Below are 21,711 nucleotides of genomic sequence, written 5' to 3'. Positions count from 1 at the left end.
GCACTGATACATGCGACAATGTGGATTAACCTCAAAAATAGTATGCTCAGTGAAAGAGGCCAGACACAAACGGTCCCATACTATGTAATACCATTTATACCAAATGTCCAGAATAGGTAAATTCACAGAGATAGGAAGTAGATGAGTGATTGCTGGAGGAGTGAGTGACTGCTTAGTAAGGATGGGGCTCCCTTGGGGGTGATGAAAATGTTCTGGACTAGATAATGGTGATCACCACACAGCACTGTGAGTGTACTCAATTGTACGCTTTAAAATGGTGAATTTTATGTCATGTGAATTTCACTTCGGTTAAAAAGAACACACAGAATAATGAAATAATGATGACTGACCGCAAAGCCCTAAACAAATAGCAGGTAATCTGCTTTTCCTTAGTTTGTCACAATTTAATGAGTTTTGGATCATCATAAACCAATACATAAAAAATTACCCATTACAAGTTCCATATAAGGCATTAATATAGCTGAGTTCCCCTAATTTGTCCAGTTGGCAGAGCACCTAGATTTTACAGTATATAAGAAGCTTTAAACATTTTAAGAATGTTTTTCATTTTTAAAAGAAAAAGAATACTGAGAAAAACATGTAAGAATATAAAGTGGCCAGAGCCTGGGAAACAAGCGGACGTACATACATATGTGAAAATCTACATATTTGAGTGTGCAGAGAGACTAAACACTCAGGAGAGAAACTGGCTACTCCTTGGAACTTATTTTGTGTTTCTCCAAAAACTGAAGAGTAAATAGTAGTTTACGGTCACCACCCTCTGGGTGGTGAGGTCACACACAGGGAGGGCCTCAAGCTGCCACTTCCAATTGCTTCCCTGGTGAAACAACACAGGAGGTTAAGTCACCTCAGGAGACTCGCAACAGGGCTCCCATTGTTCCAAGCTCAAAACTCAGAGACACAATGGGCACCATTCATACTGAGAGCTTACAGGCTGGAGAATAGTCCCTCAGTGACAACTTATTGGGACACTGAATTTTCATAAACACAGACTTGTACAAATATGTCTTAATTATTTTTTAAAAGTAGAACAAAATAAACAAATAAAACTCAATGGACATTACACTGACAGGACACCCAAGTCTTATCCCCAGCTCTGTCTCTAATAAGACTACAAACAAGTCACTTGCTCTTTCTGAGCCTCATTTTCCTTGTATGTGACATGAAAATGATTTCTAAGATCACATAGAACTCTAAAATGCTATGAACATATATGAGGTCTATTGATGTTGCTACATTATTTACTCCAACAAATGGGGATAAATTATGAGCAGAAAAGAACTGTCACTTCACATCTTTTCATTTACTATCAGCACTTAAGAACAGCGAGGTTTAATAAAAACAGGCAGAGACACTGTTTTCTCTTAAACAGACAAACTATAATGAACAAGGTTCATGAGGCCTTCCATCCCAACAAGGCCAGAATGACTGAAGTGTATATCCCTACACAAAGCACAATGACGAAGGGCATAAACAAAAGCAGTGAGTACGTTTTTCTGTCACCTTTTCTTAGGTTATGAATACATTTCATGAATCTCTTGACTTCTCTGCCATAACTCAAACTCCCCAGAAGAAAAATACTGTTTACAATAAGAATGTGATCAATCTCCCAAGCTTTCACACCATATCATTTTTTCGTTTTTTCAACCTCAAAACTTGCCAGAGCAAGAACTTTGTCTCCAGAGCCTAAGGAGAAAGACACATAATAAACAAAGATGTCATTTCAAATGCATTTACAGTTCAGGTAAAGAAAGGAAAACCTATCACATTGATACTAAAACAGGAAATAAAATGAGCTTCTATTATTGGTGCATTATCCCTAAACCTTCCCACTGCCATCCCAATTTCCTTCCCTTGCACAAACAACTCAGCTACACAGGCAAGTTATTGGTTACAGACACTTTAATTCAGGTATGAAATAGAACATGTAAAATCTTAATTTACTTTTATATTTACATTTAGCTTACAAATGTTTTTAAAACATTAGGCTATACTAACTTGATTATTTTTAATTAAAAAATATTGGGAAATAAACCCATTAAAAGAAGTTTATAGAGAAAATAATTCTGGTTTCATTGCTAACTCAAGAAAAGACCATCATTTTATCTCACCCACACCATCTGTCAATCTGAAGCAATAATTCACGTCCAGCTTTCAGAAATACAAGAGTACTCACCAAGGTCTGTAGAGACTTTCTCAAATTGGCTGAGAATAGCACCTGCATTTGCTGACAAGAAGTTCTCATCATCTGCAGTCAGCTAAACAAACAAAACAAAGCCCAAAGGATTGAGTTCAGATGTTAACAAGTGGTTCTAGGAACCACTGTTAAGAATGTCATAGGACCACAAACTAAATTACAGATCAAGAAGCTATATACTAGGGACTTCCCTGGAGGTCCAGTGGTTAAAGACTCCATGCTTCCACTGCACGGGGCACAGGTTCTAGCTCCAGGAACTAAGATCCCGCAAGCCAAGAAACCAGTGGGGGCAAGGATTCTATACCAAACACTTCCCACACTTTCCTTATACCTAATATATTCAATTAAATACAGATACCTTCTCTCCAAGTTTCCTGAGAGCTGTAAGTATCTCCACTTTCTGTTGAGTATACAGGTCTCTTTCCAGCTTTCCTACCATGAGATCTCTATCCATCTATAACAGATGAATGTGAAGCATATGGTATTTAAGTTAAAAACATTCTTTGCATAAAATCAAGCTTTTTAGATCTACTTCTTTAAGAAAAGATCCTTTACTGATTAATATTATAAAAAAACTATAAAAACAATTCAAGGTAAACATGATAGGAATGTTCTCACACAGTTCTAATATTTCTTGGTACTAATCATCACCATGGTCTTAGTTACAAACTCTACTAAGGAATTAGTAAGTCAACAGCTTCCTTTAAAGAGGAGCTACCTCTAAGAACTCCATTTCATTACACTGAAGCATGGTCTACAGGCCTGAAAGAGACAACCGGTTACAGATCCCCTGAACTTTGATTAAATATCACCTCTACCACCAGAAACATGGAGAGCATGTACTATGCCTTGGTACTATGTACATAGACACTGCATTAGTAATAGTGCACATACACATATTACTCCATTTAAACCGCATAACAACCAGAAGACATATCATTACTGCCTTTTTACAAATGGGGAAACAGCAAAAGAGACCGAAGAAGAGAACTCCGCCAACATCACATATGTCCATAGTAGAGCAGGGGTACAAATTCAGCTGATCTGTCTCAAATCCATGCTCTTAATCACTAGGCTATTAAATTACCAATGGCTGCATATAACTTATTAACATCTTAATTATATTCATGTCTATAAACAGACTTCTTCAAGTATCAGGTTTACAAGGATGTTTGAAATTCTTAGATAGGGAAGGCCACACACCCATAAGCACTGGTGCTGCTAATGAATGCTAGATGGGATTTCAATTCAGAGCTCCAGAACTAAATAGTAAAACTTTAAATGTGGCGTCTTGGTAGAGGCAGTCAGTAGCAATTTCAACTGCCATATGCTGTTTAAACCTCTGTATTTGTTATCAATAAAGGATTAATTTTGTCAGGAAACTGTGGGTTGTAGCTCTAAAATCAACTGACCAATTTTTTAAAATAAGACTACTTTTTAGAGCAGTTTTAGGTTCACAGTTAATTGAGCAAAAGGTACAGAGATTCCTCATACATCCCTTGCCTCCCCCACTCATGCACAGTCGCCCCGTTATAAACATCCCCTATCAGAGTGCATATTTGTTCCAACTGATGAACAAACACTGACACATCATAATCACCCACAGTCTATACTTTACATTAGGGTTCACTCTTGCTGTTGTACATTTTCAACTGACCAAGTTTTAAACTTCAGAACATCACACTGAGCAAATTCTTGGGCTGAGAAAAGAAATACACAAAGTGTTTAGATCAACTAAAAGAAACTTTACCTCTGCTAACCTTGTCCGAAGCTGACCTGGTTGTTTCTTTGCAAATAATCTGATGACCTCTGGGGTTTTAAAGGCCTGGCTGATAGCTGCCTGAATAGCCTAGAAATACAAGAAGGTTAAAAAAACAAACAGTTCAACAAATCAAATATTACAATATTTGATTGATGGGTCTTCAATTTTTAATAGGTCTTCTTTGTTCATCAAATACTGTTACAACTTTAATTTCCATTTGCTATTTCCATGCAAGTCACTGGAGTAAAACAAACAACTAGATGAAGATCTGGAAGCAAATGCTGTTTTATCCATCAGTAGCACTCTTGCCTGGAGAATCCCATGGACAGAGGAGCCTGGTAGGCTGCAGTCCATGGGGTCGCTGGGAGTCGGATACGACTGAGCGACTTCACTTTCACTTTTCACTTTTATGCATTGGAGAAGGAAATGGCAACCCACTCCATTGTTCTTGCCTGGAGAATCCCAGGGACGGGGGAGCCTGGTGGGCTGCCGTCTCTGGGGTCGCACAGAGTCGGACACGACTGAAGTGACTTAGCAGACATTCCTCCAGAAGTTCAGCCCTCAACAGGGTATATTTTCTATTAATATTTTAAATATATTTACTGAGAAAAAAAACCACAACAAATTGTGTCATCAATGTAAATAAATTATGCTTACCAGTTGCATTCCACTTAGTTCATCGACCAAAGTCATATTTCCAGACATAATTTTCTTCAGTGAATCATTAAATTCACTTAGTTGCTCCAGAGTTTCCTTTTTGGTTTCTTCATATTCATCTGTATCAAGTTCCTCTCTGAAGTATAATGGACATAATACCAAAAAATATAGAGTTTCAAGAGAAGACAAAAAAAAAAAATCAGTATTTATACACCAAGGTTTCAAATACATATATATATACAAAAAATATGTTGGTGGAAAAAAGGCTGAAAGGAAATATATCAAAAATACATCTAATGGATGTGTTCAGATACTACTGTGGGCATTATCCTGCAACACTGATAACCTTGTTTGTTTGTTTTTTACCAAAGTGAGGCATGCTTAACAAACTACATAACTTCCTTTTAGACAGTCTCTGAATCAATGGTATAATCTTAGGTATAACCGTAGTTAAATATAAGGTATTTAACTAGCCAAGACTCAGTTTATTTATAAGCTGCAGATGATAGTACCTTCCTTGCATTAAATATGAAAAGTTCTTGGTATAAAATAGGTATTTAATAAATAGTCATAATTATCATCATCATCATTGTTCAGTCGCTAACTCATGTCCCAACTCTTTGCAACCCCATGGACTGCAGCATGCCAGGCTTCCCTGTCCTTCACCATCTCCCAGAGTTTGCTCAAACTCATATCTACTGAGTTGGTGATACCATCCAATCATCTCACCCTCTGCTTCCCCCTTCTTCTCCCACTCTTAATCTTTCTCAACATCAGGGTCTCTTCCAATGAGTCGGCTCTTCCCATCAGGTCACCAAAGTATTAGAGCTTCAGCTACACAGCATCAGCCCTTCCAGTAAATATTCAGGGTTGATTTTCTTTAGGATTGACTGGTTTGATCTCCTACTGTCGGAGAGCCAGAGAACGTCATTTCCATACAGGTGCTGAGGTAGTTTCGTTACCTACTCTGTGATTCCCTATCAGGGAAAAGGCTAGCTGAAGATTTTTCTGGGTGAGGAAACTCATCCACTATCACCACCACCAGCACAACTGTTCTCTAGCCCACCCGCCCCTTCAGAGCCATCAAAACATTAATGGTGGATAAAATTTTATGTACTTTGAAATACAAAAACAATGCAGCACTTGCCATCTGGGGACTCCAAACAAGCCATTTAATAAACATTTGCTTTGGGCCAAGCATTAAGTCAGTCTCTCCATCTGTAATGTTTACAACAATCTTCAAGGTTGTTAAAAAGGCAATGAGCAATCTTAGACCTTTGAGCAGTTAATGGTGAAAGCACACACCAGAAAGTTCAAGTAATACTTTTTCAGTTTGATACAAGGCAGGGCTACTTTAAATACTGAAGACAAGATGGGTGTTATTATTTCCATTTCACACTTGGGGAAATGGAAACTCAAGGTGGTTAAGCATTTTGCCCAAGTTCACACTCACTTTGTAATTAAGCTAAAGACTTGCTCTTTAACTCTAAAACCTATACTGAGTTTAGTTGTCCAGCAGACAAAGCACTGTGAAGAACATTACAGGGGAAACCAGAATCACACACAGGACTGCACACACAGAGCTTATAATCTAACTGTAGAAAAAAATGCCATTTTACAGCATAGCAGTATACAATTATACTATTACCTGCATTCCTCCAGATCTTGTAATTGCTGCATTAGTCTATCCAACTGTTCTTCTAAATTCTGCTTTAGTTTGCTTGTCTCTGTCTTTCCTCTGGAAGCCATTTTAATCTCTAAGGAGAACAATAAACCCACATGCAGTACTGGTTATTTGAAATGATTCAATATAGCAGTGTAATTTAAACTAGATTATACTCTTTCTGAGCTACAGGTGTGGGGAAGATAGCTGTGCAAAGAAACAGAAAAGTTTAAATTCATATAAACACCCCCACAAAAATGCCTGGCAGTCTTAATTGACTTGACAAATTAATTAGAAATTTTAACTATTGATCTATCTTACTAAACAAATTTGATAGATGAAAATACAGCTTCATAAGGAAACAGATCAGGTGTGCCTCTGCTCCACAAGATTCATTTTAACATCCTTTTTCATTCTTAGTAAGTACACTCCAGGACTCAGAATTCTCCTAGTGTTATCTTGTTGACCTTTGTGTACACTTACCTAATGACTTGTAGGCATGAACAACTTTTGATATGAATTTCTTCTCTGGAAATGTGCCCATTTTTCTATGGGATTATCTTTCTCTTACTGATTCATATAATATGGATATAAAGTCTTTTGTTTTTATGTTGCCAATATTACCTCTTATCTCCTAATTTAAAATTTTACTTATGGTATTTTTTGTTATGGTAAATTATTATTTTTAATGGCCAAACCTATCTTCTCTACGTCTTCTTAGTTTTGTGTCCCATGAAAGCAGGCTCTAACCATACAAGATTTTCATATATACTATTTTGGTTTGGGGGGGGAGGGGCAGAGGGGTCTGTGCCACAGAATTTGCAAGATTTTAGTTCTCCAAACAGGGATTGAACCTGAGCCCTGGCAGTGAAAGCACTGAGTCCTAAGCACTGAGCCACCAGGAATTCCAAAAAATATACTATTTTGTATTCTAAGACTTTTATAGATATTTTTTTACATTGAGCTCTTTAAGCATCCACAGTTTTTTTTTTTTTGTTAGTGCTATGAAATAGGGATCTTTAATTTTCTTTCAAATGGATAACTAACTGCCCCAAAACTGTTCTACTGGTATTTATTTATGCTACCTTTGAGATTCAATAGAAACAGACTCTGTTTCGTTGACAATATTCTGGCCCTAAGGCATTACTTTGCTATTTATTACAGCTTTAAAGTTTGTGTATACAGATGACTGATAAGGAGTTACTTTTATTATTGTGGGTTTTTTCCTCCAAATTCTTGGCTATTCTTGTACATTTTCTCTTATAAATAAATTTAAGAATCAGTTTGACAACTAGTTCCCAAAATTCAACTGAAATTTTGACAAGTTACATTAAAATTAATATGGATAAAACCTGAATCCTTGAAATTTGAATCTTTCAATTAAGCAATATATCTCTCCAATTACCTAGGCTTTCTTTCATGGTCTTTAGTTAAAAAAAAAAAAAGCATTACTCACAAAGGCTTTGAACACTGGCTGTTCTTAGATATTTTGTATTTTTTGTTAATATTGGAAATAGTGGTTTTGTTATGACAGTTTCTCTATTTTTTTTTAGTATTTATTTATTTGGCTGTGCCAGGTCTTTGTTGCAGCATGTGAGATCTTAGTTGCAGCCTGTGAGATCTAGTTCCCTAACCAGGGATTGAATTCAGGGCCTCTGCATTGTGAGTGCAGAGTCTTAGCCACTGGACCACCAAGGAAGTCCCTGTTATTACAATTTCTGATTATTGCTAAGGTATAGAAAAGCTCCTGATTTGGTGTATTGATATTGTATGCATTTACCTTAACATTTATAGTGTTTGAGTTTTTCCATTTACAGAAATTACAGTCACATTCCTTTTAGGAAACATTAATATTAGGTATATTCATCAAAACTTAAATCCTAGGGTAAATTTTTGGTTTCCCTGGTGGCTCAGCTGGTAAAGAATCGATCCACTGGAGAAGGGAACAGCTATCCACTCCAGTATTCTGGCCAAGAGAATTCCATGGACTGTATAGTCCATGGGGTCGAAAAGAGTTGGACAAGACTGAGCAACTTTCACTTTCTTTCTTTCAGGGTAACTTTTGAAAGCACTTAAAATTTTCCTACACTTAATCATTTCCAAGTGATTCCACATGTGGAACTTTAATGAAGGAGATTCCTTATATGATACTCAAAACTGGATGCAGTCAGTGAAAAGCTAGACTTACTACTGCATGTTATATTTTTTTACTGTATTTTTAAAAATTGGCTGAAATCATCTACAATCGTGAATATGTAACCATAAATGAACTACATTATAGCCAGAAGTGTAATTTTTTATAGCTTAGTTCATGTATAATAGGTTAGCCAGAAAGTAATTTACTGTAACTATGTTTCATGTATAATTTCTCCTGGAAATACACATTGAAATTTTATTTTAAATCTGTTGAATTTTTCAGTGTAAGTCAAGGGAAACCTAATGTAAAATAAAGTGTCTTTTCAGGCTTAATTTCCTACAGTCTAACCACACTGGACTACTCGCTGTTTCAAAGCATATCATGCACTTTCATCTTTCTCTTTCAGGCCTGTATTTTTTTTTTCTACTTATCAAGGCCAAATCATTCATTCTTCAAGGTCAAATTTCGCCTTCTCCATACTGCCTTCCTTGGTTCCCTCCCAGTCACTAGATTGTGACTTATTTGAGAATAAGGGTTTTACATTTTCTTTACACACCACCAACTAGCACAATGCTGGGCAGACAGAAAGTACTGGATAAACAAACGAATAAAAGTAAACGAATAATGAGAATTGACTGCTTTATCCACTGCATTCTACATCTTAGTCTCTATTAAGCACTATATCTGACGAATTATATGTGATTTCATTATAGCCTGTGGTTTGTCTGTCTTCCTCTCCAGACTGTAAACTGCGAGCAGAAAATTGAGTGTGAATCCTTTCTTAGAGTCTTCAGCACTTAATACAAACTAGATAGTCAATAACTGAATGAAGTGTATAAAGGCACAACGTATTTAAAGGAGGTATGTGAAAGGAAAGTGAAGTCGCTCAGTCGTGTCCGACTCTTTGCGACCCCATGGACTGTAGCCTGCCAGGCTCCTTTGTCCATGGGATTTTCCAGGCAATAGTACTGGAGTGGATTGCCATTTCCTTCTCCAGGTAAGGGTATTTTAAAACAATTTCAAGGAAGATAGAAACTCTTTAAAAACCCTACCCTGATGCTACATTATTTGAGATTTAGCTCAGAAAGATTAACTCGCGGGCACCACCTAGTATTCAATAAAGGTGGTGCACCTTTTACCAAAACTGCAAAATACTCTCAAAAATTAATCTGGAGACGAAGTTACTCACTCACGCTCACCTGTCTCTTAGTACTCTTAACTCTGCTCAGTGCTGACCGGTCTCAATTGGCATAAACCTCCAATTCTTGAAGTTCCAAGTGTCTTAAACTTGAGGAAAGCGAAACTTCTCATCAGGACTAAACAGGCTCAAAGTTCAAACCACCTAGGGGTGGAGTTATCTGGGAAAAAGGAAACGATTAACGAGTGGTTTTATTTACTATATATAAACGTGGCCTAAAGCAGTCCCGAAAATTCCACTTAGGCAGCCAGAGAATATAACAAAACCTCTCTTTCGAGGAAGACTTCAAATGGGCGGTAGGGGGTTGGAGAAGGGGGGAGAAACCCATTTTCTCTCGACTGTGTCTCCGGCAGTCGTTCTTAGGTTTGAAGTCAAGAGGGGTGACAAAGGAGAACCCCGCACCCGGACCTGCCTTGAGGGAAGCTGTCCAACCCAGAAGCACGGAAACAGTAAAGGTGGAGCGCACAAGTTTTCCTGCCTGGAAATGAGCAGCGGACCTCAAGCATTCGGACGCGGTAAGGGAGCAGCTCCGGTCACAGCCCCAAATCCCACTTCCACCGGGGAACTTGAAGCTCCCACATTTGGGCCCTGCGGCGGCGGGCTCGACTAGGCCCGGCTGCCACCAGAGGTCGCCGGGAATCCGCTGTCCCCAAAACTCTTCCGCTCGTCCCAGACCAGAAATCAAACTACCTCCCCCAGGCCCTCGAGGTCCCCTCTCCACCTCCGCCTACCCGAAGCTTCCAGAGTTAGGAGCCAGGGGCCCCGCCTACCTGAGCTCGGCGGAAGCTTGCCGGAGAAGCACTTCACTCAGACGCACGCACTTCCGGTTTCCCGGAGCCAATGCGGGTGCGGCCGCGGGTGTTACCCTCATTGGCGTTCGGGGTGCGGAGCGTCTCCTGGAGGATTCGGGCCGCTCTGCCCTGAAAACGTGGTGAGGCCGTGGTGAAGCCGTGGTAAGTCCCCACACCGAGCCGTTGAGAATCTGTCTCTGGCCGAGGCAGCCCAGGATTCCTTTTTAAAGCCGCCAGCATAGACGAGTCCAAGATGTTAGGCTCTTTGAGGGTCAAATACAACTGTCCCTGAAGCGAGATCACATTCAACTTTGTGACAAGGAGTCTTGCCCCTTCATTTTTTCAGCTTCTCTCCGTGGAACCAAAACCCTCGGTAAATTTCCCTTTGGCCTTTGGAACAGGTGACTTAACTCTGAAAAAAAAAAACAAAATTCTTTCCTAGAAGCTTCTTGGGCTTGGTGGAAGCGAGGTGGAAGCTTGGGCGCTTCTCTTTTTTCTGAACTCCTTCTTTCCAAATCTATAAAAGACTAGATCCACCTTCCTGGTAGCGGTTTGATACTCACTCTTTTTGAGAAGACTATTAGCTGTTGGCACCATTCTTAAAAGTTACTCAGAAATTAAGTGAAAACCGTCTTCAGATGTTCGCAGCCCATATCCTTGAAGTTATTAGTCCACAGGACAACATCAAGGTTTACGGATAAATTGTTTCTCCGGTTTTGTCTTTAAAAACAATTGTTTCTGTCACTCAGGATAAACTTCCAAGATTACATAGAACTCCACCAAAATGAATTATCTGTCCGATCATAGAATTTCTTGCTTATCACAGTAAGTTGTCTTTTCAGGGTTACAGTTTGTATGTGAAACCACTGTTCCAAGTTCAACTTAGGAAAGACTGTTGACACACAAGTTGGAATGGTTCCAATAGCCTACTTTGCAAAACGCTTTGGATTCACAGAACTTCCGTTGTAAAAGTAAGTAAGTGTTATATTCATAAAATTAGCTCTAATTTTTGATATGTGAATATGGGGGGAAGTGTCAACGTTTGGGAATAATATGGATTTCCCAGTGGCAAATAATTAGGGTCAGTGCCACAGAAAACAAAATTGGGAAATATACGCCTTTTATCTTTTGACGATGTTGCTGAATAAACATCTCCCTGTGTATGTACCCTAATTTTGATGATGATAATAAGATGTTCTATTTAGGCATTTGTGTTGGTTTTAGTGTGTGTAATTTTAGAAGCAGTGAAGGAAAGGCCTCTCCATATGTGCATTGTATTAATATTTGCCTGCTCTTTCATGGTGACTTAATCTGATTCAGAGGCTCTGTGTTGAGAGTTTTCTTACGTACTTTGGGTTCTTGTTTAGAGTTAGTGGGTAATGAAAAAGTATTTCTAGTGCATAGGCAAGATAAATTGGTTTAGGATCCACTTCTCAAACAAAAATAGAATCCAAGCCTGGAGGGAGGTTGGGAAGAGAGGAGAAGAAATTGGAAAAAGGAATGAACGTTAAATAGGTCATCACAGGAGAGAGCATTAGGGAATGTAACCTCAGAACTAGGAGTCATAACTGGAAAACCAGATAAATACTATCTGGCAGCTGGAGGAGTTTAGGACACTTCAACTTGGACTTGGGATGAGAGTCCAGAGAGCTCTCCAGCTAGGTAAGGAAAATGCAGGGTCAGATGAAACTTAAGTGGCTAACAAGAAGTACCATGAGCCAAAGGCACTCTGAACACATGGGCCTCTTTTAAATGTCTGCCAGTAGGTAATGTACCATTGTAAGTCTGTGTAGTGGTTAAGAGCATGAACTTTGAGAGTCAAGGTTGTTACACAAACTGAGATCTTGAGCAAGTTGATCAGCCTCTTTCAGCTTCAGTTTCCTCATCTGCTAAAAAAGAGATGACAGGGGACTTTCCTGGTGGTCCAGTGGTTAAGACTACACTTGTACTGCAGGGGGCATGTGTTTGATCCCTGGTCAGGGAACTAAGATCCCACATGCCTTCCCCCGCCACAAAAAGGAGGGGATAATAATAGTACCTACTTCATTGTAATGTTATAAGTATCACATCATTGTTGTTGTTGTTTAGTCACTAACTCAGTCCGACTCATTGCGATCGCTTGAACTGCAGCTTCTCTGTTCATCCCTATCTCCCTGAGTTTGTTCAGACTCATGTCCATAGAGGCAGTGATGCCATCCAACCATCTCATCCTCTGTTGCCCCCTTCTCCTCTTGCCCTCAATATTTCCCAGCATCAGGGTATTTTCCAATGAATCAGCTCTTCACATCAGGAGGCCAAAGTATTGGTGCTTCAGCTTCAGCATCAGTCCTTCCAATGAATATTCAGGGTTGATTTCCTTTAGGATTGACTGATTTGATCTCCTTGTTGTCCAAGGGACTCTCAAGAATCTTCTCCAACACCAGTTTGAAAGTGTCATTTTTACGGTGCTCAGACTTCTTTATGGTCCAATGCTCACATCCATACAGGACTACTGAAAAAATCACAGCTTTGACTATATGGACCTTTGCCATCAAAGTGATGTCTCTGCTTAGTATCTTGCTTGGTACACAGGAAGAATTCAATGGATGTTACTGATATATTTATCACCATCATTACATAACCATAATTGGAGATAAATATATAGATATATTTGTCTGCACTGGGTCTGCATTGCTGCATGTGTAGCTAGTGTGGCTAGCACGGGCTACTCTTCATTGTAATGTGCAGGCTTCTCATTGCAGTGACTTCTTTTGCTGCAGAGCATGGGTTTTTGGGCAATTGACTTCAGTAGCTGTGGTACACAGCTGCCTTGAGGAATGTGGAATCTTCCCAGAGCAGAGATCAAACCCGTGTCCCCTGCTTTGGCAAGTGGATTCTTAACCACTGGACAACCAGGAAAGTCCCCAGTAGTTCCATATTAACTTTTAAAAATTATAGGAAAGTAGAAAAAGAAAGAGAATTCTTCATGGAATTATTTGACGTTTTCCCCCATGAAATGTTTTAACTATAACATATGTAATTAGGAATCCCATTTTTACATATCTTTATTTTTACAGTAAGTAGAATATAAAGACTAATGGTATATTAAATATAGCCAAGGTTTCAGATTAGCTGAGCATTTAGAAATTCAGTGTTCCATTCAATTCAATTAGTATCTAGAAAGTTTTCACTGTCAGGGTTTTAACAGCTGTGAAAAAAGTAGTGGAAAGACTAACTTTAAATTTCAATTTCTTTAAATTTTAAATGGAGTGTAGTAGGTATCAAACATCAAATTTTTTTTCTTATAGTAAATTTAATGAGTGTGATGCTTAATGTTTTATTTTCTGAAACTTTCTCTAACATTCTCCCAGAAAGTTGCTTCTAGGTGCACATACCCAACATTTTGCTTTAGAGACATTATACCCCTGGATCCCAGGTCCCACATGTGCGATGTACATGTCTGACTCTGTGACCCCATGGTCTGTGGCCCACCAGGCTCCTCTGTCCATAGCATTCTCCAGACAAGAATACTCCCCATTTCCTCCAATAGGGGATCTTCCTGACCCAGGGATCGAATCAGTGTCTTCTGCGTCCCCTACATTGGCAGATGGATTCTTTACCAGTGTGCCACCTGAGAAGCCCAGGTCCCAGATGAAGAACTACTAAAATAAAGCATCCCCCACAATGTTGCTCAGAAGTTTTCCACTCCAAACGAATATGGTTAATATCAGAAAGTGTTGCCAGTCTGTGAGAGAGTACTGCTGCTAGTGGCTGTTCAAAGTATGAGGGGGCTAAAAAAAAGGCAGTTTTAAAACTGTGTAATTTTCACCTGTATCAGAAAGAGCATAATTTATATTTCATAAGATATGAGTAACATCAAATAAATGTTGTTTAATGAATTTAAGTCTGGTAAAACGAGATTTGGTTTCGGAGGAAATGATAAAACCATAAAAGCAAATGAAAATTCAAAAAGGAATGAATTCGGTCTTTTGTAGAGCTGTGGATGGACTTGGAGTCTGTCATACAGAATGAAGTAAGTCAAAAAGAGAAAAACAAATATCATATATTAATGCATAGATACGTAATCTAGAAAAATGGTATAGATGAACCTATTTAGAGGGCCGGAATAGAGATGCAGACGCAGAGAGCAGACATTGAATGTGGGGTGAGGAAGGGGCGGGTGGGATGAGTTGTGAGAATCGTGCTGACCTATATACACCACCATGTGTAAAATAGAGCCCCGCAAAAAGCAGCTGTAGAGCACAGGGAGCTTAGCCGAGGTCTCTGTGGCGACCTAGAAGGGTGGGTTGCTGGAGGTGGGAGGCAGGCTCAAGAGGAAGCAGAATATGTATACGTGTAGCTGATTCACTTTGTTGTACAGCAGAAACTAACACAACATTGTAAAGCCATTATACTCCAATTAAAAAATGTATATACATGCAGATTCTTTTACTGTCTGAGCTGTCAGGGAAGCCCTAAAGAATCTGCCTGCAATGCAGGAGATGTAGGTTCAATCTCTGGGTCAGGAAGATCCGTCCCCTGGAGAATGGAAGAGAAACCCACCCCAGTATTCTTGCCTGGAGAATTCCACCAACAGAGAAGCCTGACAGGCTATAGTCCATGGGGTCGCAAAGAGTCGGACACAACTGAGCGAGTAACACTTTCACTGTTCATGTAGATAGATTTTAAAATATAATAATAATAATAAAAGGAACTAAAGAGAAAAGCAAGTGAAGACTCAGTTTTGTAGGTTGTGGATTAAAATGCTGCTTTAATGCTTATCAGTTAAGAAATAGAATTTCATTTTCTGGAGTTATGTTCAGAATGTTGCATAATTTTAAGACACAAAAGTATTAAGCAGCCTTGGTCTTAAGGAGCAGCCTCTTGTATTTAGAAAGAGTCAGTTAAATTTTTTCAGCTAGAGAAAAATGGCTGGATTCTGAATGTACTTTGACGATGGAGCCCTTGAGATTTCCTAATGGGGTATGAGGAGATTTAGGATGATTTGAGGTACTTGACTTTAGCAACTGGAAGGGCTGGAGTTGTCATCAGCTCAGATCTTCAAGTAGATCAGATTTGGGGGTTGGAAAAGTGAAAGTGAAAGTCGCTCGGTTGTGTCCAACTCTTTGCGACCCCATGGACTGGGAGTGGGTTCCCTTCCCCAGGGGATCTTCCTAACCCAGGGATAGAACCTAGGTCTCCCACATTGCAGGTGGATTCTTTACCAACTGAGCTATCAGGGAAGCCCGGGGGCAAGATAGTTCAGAAAAAAAAAGAAACTTCTGATAAAAATCTTGAGGTAAATTGACATTTGACATTTATTTAACATGTTAATAAGATCTAAAGAATGTAAAAAGGCTGTTAAAAGTGAAAGTGTTAGTTGCTCAGTCGTGTCCGACTCTTTGGGATCCCATGGACTGTATCCCGCCAGGCTCCTCTGTCTATGGGATTTCCCAGGCAAGAATACTGGTGTAAGTAGCCATTCCCTCCTCCAGGGGATCTTCCTGACCCAGGGACTGAACCTGGGTCTCCTTATTGCAGGCAGATTCTTTACCATCTGAGTCACCAGGGAAGCCCATGTTATTTTTAAATAGTTTCTGTTAATCATAGTAAGAGAATTACTTAAGGGGATTTCACTGTCAACATACGAGTTACTCGAGTTTCTAATTCCTAAGTTTTAGTGCAATGTTTGGAACGTGGAAGGTGCTCAGTAAGTGTTGGTGTGGAGAATGGATAGTGTGTTGAGGTGGTACCTCCTGCAGCAGTTACCACCTGAACAGAGAAGCAGATGGAAAGCAGTCATTCCCATTTGTGAAGGTCTGTGTCTGTCATCAATGTGGTTGGAGATGTATGTATTAAACTTGTTCCTTCTGGGACTTCCTGGGCAGTCCAGTGGCTAAGATTCCATACTCCCAGTGAAGTCCCAGAAGGAACAAGAACTTAGATCCCACACGCCTCAACTAAAGATCTCAAATGCTGCAACTAAAGAAAAAAATCCCACAGCTAAGACCTGGTGCAGCCAAATAAATAAATACATAAATACATATATTTTTAAATGAACTGATTTCTTCTGCCAAGAAATACTCTTCTTTTTCCTCAAGAAACAGCATTTTCTCCCCATCCCAAAGACTTTAGAGCATCTATGAGTGGCTAGCTCCTTCTTCAAACCCCTTAGAATCTATGAATACATACAGAACAAGCCAGAATACAGGGTAGCATGGCAGGTCAGTTGTCTGTTTTCTCTAGAGAGCAGTTTACTGTCATGATGCAAGAAATTGGTGTCACCCAGGTGGAGGAGTTCATGATGATTTTTACTCTAAAAGTTCCCACTGCACCTTTAAAGAAGCCATAGATTGACCTTATTCAAATATACAGTCTGGATCACTGTGTTCTTTTGAAATTAGACCCCTTGTTCATTACTAAGATTTTTATTTTTATTTTTCCTTCTCTGTACTTATTTTTATCACAGTCATCCAGTAGATGCCACTAGCTTTCTGAAACAGAATAAAGGAGGTTCAGGAAGTCCAAGTGATGTTCTTAAGAATATCTAATAGGAGATCCTTATTGAGGCTGAATTTGGTTGTGATGTCATCCCAGTGATTTTGGTTGAACTGTTCATCTTTATCCATCATCAGTGCTCATAAAACTGTCACCTGACAGCTTTCTTGCTAATGACTGGTCTTGATGTGCTTCCTGTTGTCATGGCTCTGATGTTCTGCTGACCACTTCATCTAGGAGTAGCAGGGTGAAGATGGTCATATGTGCTTGCTTGCAGCTGTTAGGTGACAAGGCTCCTGGAAAAGATTCAGCCTGCTAAAGATACCTGTCTAAGGCCGGGGACCAGCAGGGCTCAAATGCTAGCTTCAGACTGTTGGTTTAGTGTCTGGCCTTGGACGGATCACACTGGCCAGCCAAGTCAGTCCCAGGCTTGAGAAAAGCACTGTAGGATAAAAAATGGGATCTAATTAAATGGAGCAGAAATAATGTGAGAAGGATGACTTTTTATTGTTTCTAATGTAGACCATTTTTAAAGTCTTTATTGAATTTGTTACAACATTGCTTCCATTTTATGTTTTGGTTTTTGACCCCAAGGCATATAGAATATTAGCTTCCTGACCAGGGATCAAACCCACAGCCCCTGCTTTGGAAGGCAAAGGGTTAACCGCTGGACTGCCAGAGAAGGATTGCTTTTATATTCCATTCTAACCCTCTCCATTTTTTTGGGCCATTCTGCCTTCGGAATCTTAGTCCTTGACCAGGAATTGAACCTGTGCCCACTGCAATGGGAGCATGGAGTCTTAACCACCGGACCACCAGGGACATCCCAGGGAAGGATGGCTTTTTATATCCCGTTCTAAGCCTCTCCTTTTTTTTCGGCCATGCTGCCTGCAGGATCTTAGTCCTTGACCAGGAATTGAACCTGTGCTCCCTGCAATGGAAGTACGGAGTCTTAACCACTGGACCACCAGGGAAATCGCTCTCCACTTTTATGTTCTTCTTGGAGCACCTGCTTTAAAAGGAACTAGGGCTTCCCCTTGTAACGTAGCGGGTTGACCATAAGTTTCCACTTGTGGGAAAACCTGAGCAAACTTTTTGGCCAACCTATAACAATTCTAGCTGAGCATTTACTTTCCTTGAAGGACTGGCACACCTTTGACAGGGATAGGTTACTCTGGAAGTTTGTGATTACCTGTAGAAACCAAGCTGCTCACTGAGAGCAGCACAGACAAGTAGTACAGTTCAGGAGTGGTTTTTGCCTGTATTGGGGAAGAAAAGAGCACTGTGAGGAATTACTTGTCTTATAATTGCAACACATATTTTAAATGTTTTTGCTGAAAGGATTTTTTAAAAGGCACCAATTTAGCAAGAGATGGAAGGCTTGCTGCTTAATGTGCCAACCCAGTTCCACTGTTGATTAATGTCTTAACTTTTTTTGTATGTATAGTTCTGGTAAAGTGGAATTCACCCTCCAAAAAGAAAAATCTCTCATGGAGTTTTTAAACTTCCCTGGTGAAATGTTCTAACTGTGACATGTGTCTAATTAGGAGGTCTGTCTCTCCATCTTTATTCTTTCAAAAGGTTTATTTTTAAAATTTTTTGGCTGTGGTGGGTCTAATTGCTGCCCTTAGGTTTTCTTTAGTTGTGGCAGGTAGGGGCTATTCTTCATTGTGGTACCCGAGCTGCTCGTTGCAGTGGCTTCTCTTGTTGCAGAACACGGGCTCTAGGCACACAGGCTTCAGTAGTTGCAGAGCATGGGCTCAGTGGTTGCAGCTCATGGAATTAGTTGCTCTGCAGCATGTGGGATCTTCCCAGACCAGGGATTGCACAGGTGTCCCCTGCATTGCAAGGCGGATTCTTAACCACTGGACCACCAGGGAAGCCTCCATCTCTATTTTTTTAGTTTGAGGTAGAAAATAAATGTTGAAGATTAAAGGTGCATTGTATACAGCCAAGCTTTCAGATTAAGATGACCCTTTAGAAATTCAGTATTTAAAAACGTACACAGTCGGTTGCCAAAAATGTTAACACTATGGTGCAGACTCCCTCGATGAAGGATCCCACACCAAATACAGAAAACATCCTCTTTAGTGCCTGTGGGACCGGTTCCATCCGAATAAGCAGCACGGTAAAACCTAAAAAGATGGCAGAACAGCATCAGTTTACTGGGTTGAATTGCCTCAGAAATATTCTTTTTTTTAAAGATTTTATTAAAATATAGTTAATTTATAATGTGTTAATTTCTGCTGTGCAGCCAAGTGATTCAGTTGTACACATTCTTTTTTATATGCTTTTCCATTATGGTGTTTCACAGGATATTGAATATAGCTCTCTGGGCTGTACCTTAGGACCTTGTTGTTGATCCATCCAGTGTGTAATATCTTGTCTCAGCTAATCCCAAACTCCCAATCCTTCCCTCCCCCACCCCACCTCTGCCTTGGCAACCACAGTCTATTCTCTGTGTCTGTGAGTCTATTTCGGAGATATGTTTCAGAGATACGTTCATTTGTGGCATAGTTTAGAGTGACTACAAGTGATACTATGTGGTGTTATCTTTCTCTTTCTGACTTCACTTGTGGCTTCCCTGTGGCACAGCTGGTAAAGAATCCCCCTGCAATGTGGGAGACCTGAGTTTGATCGCTGGGTTGGGAAGATCCCCTAGAAAAGGGAAAGGCTACCTACTCCAATATTCTGGCCCAGAGAATTTCATGGACTCTATAGTCCATGGGGTCACAAACAGACACAACTAAGCGACTTTCACTTCTAACTTCACTTAGTATAATAATCTCTAGGTCCATGCATGTTGCTATAAATGGTGTTATTTCATTCAGAAATATATTCTTGAATGTAAAGCTAAATCATGGTGTTTCTTTGTGTATCTATTGTGGAACAAAAGTGCTCAAAACTTGGCCAGGCTAAGGTTTTCCTCAATAGAGGTCGTGTTCTTACTATTGGCAATGCTGGTGATAGTAACTGTGACAGTTCTTTTTTAAAATAATAACCCCATTATCTCATTTAAATCTTACAGCAAAACTGCAAAGCAGGTTTTTGATCTCCTTTTTTTCTTTTGGCTGCACCAAGCATCTTGTGGGATTTTAGTTCCAGGTGTGTGGGCCTTGACAGTGAGAGCATGGAGTCCTAATTGCTCTCCCTCCAGGGAATTCCCTTAGATAAGGCTGGGAAGCTCTGGGAGGTGAAGTATTAACAGATTCTTCTGTTTGGGATGTGGGGGTTTGAACTGGCCTCCCTCAGTCTCCATAGCTGGTGCTCTTGTCCATTGGACACACTGCCTCTTGTGGAGTTGGGGTTTAGTAGAGACTCTTTCTAGAACCCTGCCTTATGGCACCCCAATAACTGTTTTCATTTTATAAAAATTTAGAAAATGTCTTTATTTAAATTGCACATCACTATTAGAAGTTCATACAAAAGAAAATATAACTAAAATATATTAGCCACAATATTCCTAAAACTTCTACACATTTCAGAGTCCAACTCTTCTGTATCACTTTTTGACTTGAAGTAGTCGAGGTCCCTGTGTTTCTACCCATGTTATCCTCTCAGTATCTAATTATTGAATGAGTGGGTAAATCTGATATTTTTACGTTATAACTATAAAGAATTTTATAATATCAAAATGTTTATATTGAGTTGGCTGAAAAGTTTGTTTAGAAAGCCTGAATAAACTTTTTGGCCAACCCAATATTAAATTGGTTTCATATTCAAATAGTAGGACAACTCAAAGAGACACTAAGGAGCATTTTAAAATTTTCCTTCATCTGAATTTTATTTCATTAAAAAAAATGAGTTAATTTATTTTAATTGGAAGGTAATTACTTTACAATATTGTGGTGGTTTTTGCCACGCATCGACATGAATCAGCCATGGATGCAGGTGTCCCCCACATCCTGAACCCCTCTCCCCCTTCACGTGAATTTTAAATGTGAGTTTTTTCTCAGGTTTCAGTCTGTGAGCTCTTGCAGAGCAAGTCCTGTCTTATCCATTTTTGTTGTAGCAGCATCTGGCAAATAGACAATAAGTATATGACTACACTTATTAAGAATGACTCCACACTTACCAACTGTGAAGAAAGTAAAGATGATATTGCTAACCAGGTTGGTAAGGAGAGGTTGACTGCAGTATCGAGAAGATCTGGGCCTACAAATCAATATACCAGGTCATACACTAATTGATTACTAGAAGAAATCCACACTGTTAACATAAAACCAGATGGCGCTGACCCTTGAATTCTAATTGTGGCATGAGGTTCATTTGGCTCCAGGCAACTCCCTTCTCTTAAGAACCTTTGTTCTTTACCATGACTGCAAATTAGTGCTAGCATTAATGACAATATTGAGTTATGAATATTCTTAATGCTAAGAGTTATTAATATTCTTAATTTGTGGACAGTGTTCACCATTTTTTTTTCCTACTTTAATTTAAAGAACTCTTTTTTATTTTTGACTGTGCTGGGTCTTCACTGCTGCTCTCGGGCTTTCTTTAGTTGTGAGCAGGGGCTTCTCCTCGCAGTGGTTTCTCTTATGGAGCACGGGCTCTAGGCACACAGGCTTCAGCATTTGCAGCGCGTAGACTCGGTAGTTGTGGTGCACAGGCCTAGTTGCCCCATGGCATGTGGAATCTTCCCAGACCAGGGATCAAACCTGTGTCCCCTGTATTGGCAGGCAGATTCTTAACTATTGCACCACCAGGGAAATCCTACCATTTAAAAATTCATGTTAATTTGATAACGTTGGTGAAAAAACATTTTGTGGAAATTCTGGCCTCTAGAGTGAGGAAATATACCCTGCATC

At 39.6% G+C, this 21,711-nt stretch overlaps 2 protein-coding genes across 3 annotated transcripts in view; one reads left to right on the top strand and one right to left on the bottom strand.

The window, feature by feature from the left end:
• Nucleotides 1–411: 411 nt before the first annotated feature.
• Nucleotides 412–10,919, bottom strand: LZIC (leucine zipper and CTNNBIP1 domain containing). The gene is given in 9 exon segments (XM_068985644.1): nt 412–1,666; nt 1,669–1,707; nt 2,198–2,279; nt 2,577–2,672; nt 3,969–4,067; nt 4,638–4,773; nt 6,286–6,394; nt 9,637–9,795; nt 10,406–10,919. Coding segments are annotated over 7 exon segments (597 nt in total). The 5' UTR covers nt 6,387–6,394; nt 9,637–9,795; nt 10,406–10,919; the 3' UTR covers nt 412–1,622.
• Nucleotides 10,533–21,711, top strand: part of NMNAT1 (nicotinamide nucleotide adenylyltransferase 1) — a 30,560-nt gene continuing 19,381 nt past the window's right edge. Inside the window, exons 1-2 of one of the 2 annotated variants that reach the window (XM_068985642.1) lie at nt 10,533–10,588; nt 11,269–11,397. The gene's annotated coding sequence lies outside the window, so the exon portion shown is untranslated. Of the gene's footprint in view, nt 10,589–10,631; nt 10,800–11,268; nt 11,398–21,711 lie in introns of those variants that run through there. The other variant, XM_068985643.1, reaches the window with a different exon arrangement.

Source organism: Capricornis sumatraensis, chromosome 14 (assembly GCF_032405125.1).
Source record: "Capricornis sumatraensis isolate serow.1 chromosome 14, serow.2, whole genome shotgun sequence".
Classification (NCBI taxonomy): Eukaryota; Metazoa; Chordata; class Mammalia; order Artiodactyla; family Bovidae; genus Capricornis; species Capricornis sumatraensis.
This window is presented reverse-complemented; position numbering and strand designations above follow the sequence as displayed.